The 7,196-nt window shown below is 35.2% G+C and overlaps 1 protein-coding gene across 1 annotated transcript; it reads right to left on the bottom strand.

Moving 5' to 3' along the window:
* Positions 1–5,109: 5,109 nt before the first annotated feature.
* On the bottom strand, positions 5,110–6,030 carry LOC101394940 (olfactory receptor 7A17-like). Its single transcript, XM_087434912.1, is given in 1 exon segment — positions 5,110–6,030. A coding segment is annotated over 1 exon segment (921 nt).
* Between the last annotated feature and the right edge of the window lie 1,166 nt (positions 6,031–7,196).

Raw genomic sequence — 7,196 nt, 5'->3', positions numbered from 1 at the left:
ACATTTTAACTATGTTTATTCTTCCAATCCATGTGCATGGGATATCTTTCCATTTCTTTATGTCACCATCGATTTCTTTCAATAATGTCTTGCAGTTTTCATTGTATAGGTCTTTCACCTCCTTGGTAAGATTTATTCCTAGATATTTTATTCTTTTTGATGCAATTGTAAATGGTATTATCTTTTTGAGCTCTCTTTCTGTTAGTTCATTATTAGCATACAGAAATGCAACTGATTTTTGTAGATTGATTTTGTAACCTGCAACTTTCTGTAGTTGTTGATTATTTCCAATAGTTTTCCAACAGATTCTTTAGGGTTTTCTATATATAAAATCACGTCATCTGCAAATAGTGAGAGTTTCACTTCTTCGTTACCTGTTTGGATTCCTTTTATTCCTTTTTCTTGCTTAATTGCTCTGGCCAAAACCTCCAGTACTATATTGAATAGGAGTGGTGAGAGTGGGCAGCCCTGCCTCATTCCTTGGTATTTTTATTTTTAATTTTTTGAGAAATCTCCATACTGTTTTCCATAGAGGCTGCACCAGTTTGCATTCCCACCAACAGTGTATGTGAGTTCCCTTTTCTCCATATCCTCTCCAACACTTGTTATTTTTTGTTTTGGTAATTATAGCCATTCTGACAGGTGTAAAGTGATATCTCATTGTAGTTTTGATTTGCATTTCTCTAATAATTAGTGATGTTGAACATCTTTTCATGTGCCTGTTGGCCATCTGTATATCTTCTTTGGAAAAAGGTTTGTTCATATCCTTTCCCTATTTTTTGATCGAGTTGTTTGTTTTTTTGTTATTGAGTTGTATGAGTTATTTATATATTTTGGAAATTAACCCCTTGTCAGGTATATAATCTGCAAATATTTTCTCCCAGTTTGCGGGTTGTCTTTTCATTTCATTCATGTTTTACTTTGCCTTGAAGATTTTTAGTCTGATGTAGTCTCACTTGTTTGTTTTTTCTTTGGTTTCCATTGCCTGGATAGACATGGTATTCAAAAAGATACCACTAAGACTGAGGTCAAAGAGTGTAATGCTTATGTTTTCTTCTAAGAATTTTATGGTTTCAGGTATTACAAGATGTGGAAGCCACCCAAGTGGCCATTAACTGATGAATGGATAAAGAAGATGTGGTATATGTATACAATGGAATACTACTCAGACCATAAAAAAGACAAAATCATGCCATTTGCAATAACATGGATGGACCTTGACAGTTTTATGTTGAGTGAAATAATCCAGAGAAAGACAAACACCATATTACTTCAATCATATGTGGAAGATAAACACACACATGGATAAGCAGAACAGGTTAGTGCTTACCAGAGAGGAAGGGGGAGAGTGAAAGGTGTAAAGGGGCAAATCTGTATGGTGACAGATAAAAACTAGGCTATTGGGGGTGAGCATGATGCAGTCTATAAAGAAACCAATATACAATGAAGTACACCTGAAATTACACAATGTTATAAACAATATGACCTCAATAAAATAATTTAAAAAAAAGAAAGAAGGCTTAATTTTTTTTAAAAAGGAAAGCAGATATAAAGGAGAGCTAACAGCTTGTTCTATTTTTCATTGGTATTTAAGCAAGAACTGCAAACAAGGTGACACACAAATAGAGACCTCAAGTAAGAGAGGGAGGGAGATGCAAAGTTATGTGGAGAGGTGTGTGCCAGGGAGAGGGAAATGGGTAAATACAATAGATTTTCCTTCTTTTCTTGAGTTTCTAAGTTCTGTTTGATGATCAAAGCAAAATTTATAACTCTGTCTTTTGTGGTTCTCAGTGTATGTGTAGAACATATATAAGATGACTATGTTTTAGAAGATGTGGGTAAAGGAAGGCAAGGCTTCTGTACCTCACTCTAACTGGTAAAATATTTACACTAGTAGACCATGCTGTTGTGCATATATACTGTAATACATAGAACAATAACAAAAAGCTATAAAAAGAGATATACTCAAAACACTATAATCAAAATGGAATCTAAAAAAATATCTAAGTATCCAAGAGGAAGGCAGGAAAAGGAAACAGAAATGAAAACCAACAGAACAAACAGAAAGCAACAAAGAAATCAGCAGCCTTAAGAATTAACATATCCGTAATTATATTAAATGTAAATTTAATGTCTAAATATACTAATTAAAAATACAGATACAATAAAGATTAGTGGTTATTAGGGGTTGGAATGGGTGGGGTATGGGAAGAAACTGCTTAATGGGAAATAGGTTTTGTTTTGTCCTGAAGGAAACATTTTGGAAATTGATAGAGGTGGGGACTGAGCAGCATTTTGAATGTACTAAATGTCACTGAATTATTCTCTTTAAAATTATGAATTTTACCTCAATAAATTGTTTTTTATTAAGAAAGGTAGAGTGGATTGAAAAGAAAAAGAAACATGACCCAACTATAATCTGTCTACAGGGAAACTTTTCCAAATATAATTAAATAGGCAGGTTGAAATAAAAGGATGGAAAAGGATATGCAGTGCAAGTATTAATTGAAGAAAAAGAGCAGTGACAATATTAACATCAGACAAAGAATATTTCAGAGCAAACAAAATTACCAGGGACAGGGTTGGACATGAAATAATGATAAAGGGTCAATCCACCAAGAAGACATAGCACTTGTAAATGTATGTGGATCAAGCAACAGAGCTGCAAAATATGTAAAACAAACATTGACAAAACTAGAGGAAGAAATAGACAAATCCACAGTTAGTTTTATATGGAACAGGAGATGTCAGGGAAGGCCACTCTGAAAAGGTGACTTTGAGCACAATATCTGAAGACAATGGGGCCATGAGCCAAGCATACATCTGTGAGAAGAATTTTTAGGTCAGAGAAAGACCCAGTGCAAAGTAACTGTGGGAGGAGCATTCCTGGAATCATCAGGAAAAATTAACGTGGATGATGTGACTAGAATGGGTATCAAAACAGGGAAGAAGTTGGATGGAAGATCAGAGAGGTAGGCAGGTGGCCAGAGTATCATTCCACTGTGGAAAGCACTTATGGACATGGATCATCCCAATTCAAATACCGTTGTTTTGTATTGTGTGCACATGCAATGAACCCATGATTTATCTCTCCATATGCAAAAACATCTCTCTTTATAACTTTCATCACTTGCTTTTAGACAGGGCTTGTATTACAATCAAGGACTTTGGGATATGTGTTCAATTTACATCCTCTTCCCTGAAAATCCACCCTCTTCCAGTGCAGGTGTAAATGTACATGCACATGCACAGGCAGATCAACTGAGTTGATTTTAATATCTTATGACCTTGATCTTGAGACAGTTGCTTGGGCTGGGAAAGGAGACTCTACACAATGAATTAATCACTTTCTCTTTTCTCTGAGAATCCAGACTTGGAATCCAGGGACCCTAGGTCATTAGATGTGACTTCTAGGATCTCAATGACAACTAAACTTAGCAACAGCCCATTTGGTCTGGCCGCTTTTGGCGATGTGAATGAAGAGGCTCTACAGACAGGGATACAGGAGTGTAAAGATAAGAAATGAAAGTTCATGACATTCTAAGCGATAGAGCTGAAGCAACTCATTTCCTCCAGCCCCTAATTATAATCCCTATGGGGCCCAAAAATGTAATAGCAGTTTAAACTAGATAAAATTTTCCAATCTCTCTGACAGAAAGTCTTTTAATTTGTTTTTATTATAATAAGAAATCTTAACAATCAATGATAAAAGATAAACATCCACATAGAAAAAGTGTCAATGTATTTTGAGGGGAAGACCCCCAAAATAATTACAAAGTTTGATAAATATGATAAATATTATAGTACATGAACCATTAAAATATTGTGATATTAGTTAAATGCAAACTACTTGGAATAAAGAAACCTGCATGTACATCCAGGCTACAAGGTGTATTAATTCTACACTTATATAGTAGTTAATTTTACTGCTGAAAATTTCATTTTCTTGTCCTGAAAAAGGAGATTGATGAAAATAATCTCAGAAAGTTATTGAAAGAATTGAATGAAATAATGTATTTAAATGCCTGAAATATATCTCAGCATTTAATCAATGGTTTAAAAAATATATATACTTTATCCTTTGCAAATCTTCATTCATTTCTCCACCTCCCATTACATTTCTATTGTGCTATTTCATCTTTCTCTGGCTTTGCCAGCAATAGTCTGTTACTCACATTGACCCAGGTCACCTTTCTACAAGGTAAGCCTGATTGTGCACATCCCATGCCACAAACCCACTAATTTTAAAATTGTGTCAATTCTGTAGCCAAAATATAAAGTCTCTGTTATTGGGCTGTTGCCTAATAAGCCTGGCTCATATTTCAATTTTCATCCCCTGCCCCTCATTATTGGTCAGATATTAATTTTCTAAGATATTAATTTTCTAAGCACACCTTACAATCCAATTCCCACATTTATTCCCCAGATCTCATTTATCCATCTCAACTCTTCCCGACTGGAAGAACTGCACACCTCATTCAAGGCTTCACACAACTGTAAGGTCGTCTGTGAAGCCTTCACTGACCTACCTAGGAAGAGTCAACTACTTTTTTAGATTCACTTCACCAGGATTGTAGTGCCAATTTGACTGAATGTAGATTATTGTAAATTTCATCAGATGGTGACTCCATTCTGCTATTGCAAACACGATCTATTTCTAAAGTGGATTAACACAACCTCTGGCAATTGGTATTTAACCTCTGATAAATGAAATGACATATTTCAAGAGCAGATAATATGGGAGGCAGCTGTTTTTATCTGGCAGAATTATTACACATTTATTCCTCCAGTTCTTCCTATAATATTATAAGCACCAAATTTCTTGTATTATGTATGTTGCTGCAGAACATTTATGCAGCAGATTTTATTACCTATACTGAACCCAGACAATATAATGAGAGATCAAAATTTTAAAAGAAAACGTAAAAGAAACAATTGCTTATAATGTAGAAAAAGAGACTGAACTCTTTAAAAAACATAAATTGCAGATTATTCTTGGTGAACTTATAAAAGTTATCATGATTTAGATCTTCTAGAGTTTTTAGCATTGTTATTCATAAACAGGTCTATATCTTCACACAAATAATCTCCTCATGTAGAGAATGTTTGTCAACTGAAAAGTTTTTTAAGGGCTTGCTTTAAGTCCTTGTTTTTAAGACTGTAGATAAAAGGATTCAGCATGGGTATGACCACACTGTACATCACTGAAGCTATTGCACTTGCCCTGGAGTTTTGTGTGGCAGCAGAACTAAGATACACTCCAAGGCCTGTACCATAGAACAAGGAGACAACTGAGATATGAGACCCACAGGTAGAAAATGCTTTATACTTGCCCCCAGCTGATGAAATTCTCACAATAGAGGCTACAATCTTAGAGTAAGAGAGGAGAATACCACAGAGTGGAATAACACCTATAATTCCAGTTGCAAAATACATCACTACATCATTGAGAAAGGTGTCAGAACAAGCAAGTTGCACCAGCTGATTAAGTTCACAGAAAAAGTGAGGGATTTCCAACTCTGTACAAAAAGACAGTCTCAAAACCATTAAGCTCTGTGACAATGACAGCAGAGCAGTTATGATCCAGGATGCTATAAGCAGGAGGCCACAAAGCCAGGAGTTCATGATGACCATGTAGTGGAGGGGGTGACAGATGGCCACAAACCGGTCTTAGGCCATCACGGTCAGGAGGAGGTTATCCAAATCTCCAAAAAGCATAAAGAAATATATTTGGGTGATGCATCCAGCAAAGGTAATGACTTTACTCTGTGTCTGGATGTTAAGCAGCATTTTGGGGATTGTGGTAGAAGTGAAACAGATGTCTGCAAAAGAGAGATGGGAGAGGAAGAAGTACATGGGTGTGTGAAGGTGGGAGTCAGTGATAATGGCCAGGATAATGAGAAGGTTCCCAATGAATGTGACCAGGTACGTGGACAAAAACAGCCCAAAGAGGAGAGGCTGAAGCAATACCTTTTCTGAGAGTCCCAGGAGGATAAATTTTGAAACATGTATTTGGTTTTCTGGTTCCATGCAGCCAATGAATCTGCTCAAAAAGAGACAAAAGCAAAGCAAATTTAGGCTTAAGGAATGTTGAAAAATTAACAAAAATGTTGTTTATCTTTTGCACACATTGAATGAATTCTCATATATTATGTATAGCCCATTTCTCTTTAAATTGAAAAAAATCAGGGAATCCCAAATGTTCCATCTTATCCTTGATGCTGTCACTGATAGCCATTATAGTTTTTTGTCCTCAACATTTGCCCAAGGCAATTTCCCCTACAAATTCTCTGAAACTTTATTTTGTTCATTCATCAAATATTTTTGAACAATTATTTTGTTGCAAATATTGTTAAAGACCTTCAATACAGCAGTGAAGCTAATTAAAAAATATATATTTTCATGTGTCTGTTGGCCATCTGTATATCTTCTTTGGAAAAATATCTGTTCATATCCTCTGTCTATTTTTTGATCAGGTTTTTTGTTTTTTTTCTGAGTTGCATGAGTTCTTTATATATTTTGGATATTAACACCTTATTGAATATATGATTTGTAAATATCTTCTCCAAATTGGTAGGCTGTCTTTTCATTTTGTTGATGGTTTTCATTGCCCTGCAGAAGCTTCTTAGTTTGATGTAATCCTATTTGTTTAATTTTGCTTCTGTTTCCTTTGCCTGAGGAGACCATGATATTCAAAAAGTTACTGCTAAGACCAATGTCAAAGAGCGTACTGCCTATGTTTTCTTCTAGGAGTTTTATGGTTTCAGGTCTTACATTGAGAATGCAAATCAAAACTACAATGAGCTATCACCTCACAAATGTCACAATGGCTGTTATTTAAAAGACAAGAAATAACAAGTATTGGAGATGTTGTGGAAAAAAGGGAACACTTGTACCCTGCTGGTGAGAACGTAAATTGGTGCAACCACTATGAAAAACAGTATGGAGATTCCTCAAAGAATTAAAAATAGAAATATCATATTGTCCAGCTATTCCACTTCTGGGTATTTATCCAAAGAACACAAAAACACTCATTCAAAAATATACATGCACTCTTATGCTCTTCGCAGCATTATTCACGGTAGCCGAGACTTGGAAGCAACATAAGTGCTCATCAACGGGTGAATGGATAAAGAATATGTGGTATACATATACATATATATATGTATATAAATATACACACACAACGGAATACT

The sequence above is a fragment of the Ceratotherium simum genome, chromosome 1, assembly GCF_057802395.1.
Source record: "Ceratotherium simum simum isolate JZ-2026a chromosome 1, ASM5780239v1, whole genome shotgun sequence".
Taxonomy (NCBI): Eukaryota; Metazoa; Chordata; class Mammalia; order Perissodactyla; family Rhinocerotidae; genus Ceratotherium; species Ceratotherium simum.
This window is presented reverse-complemented; position numbering and strand designations above follow the sequence as displayed.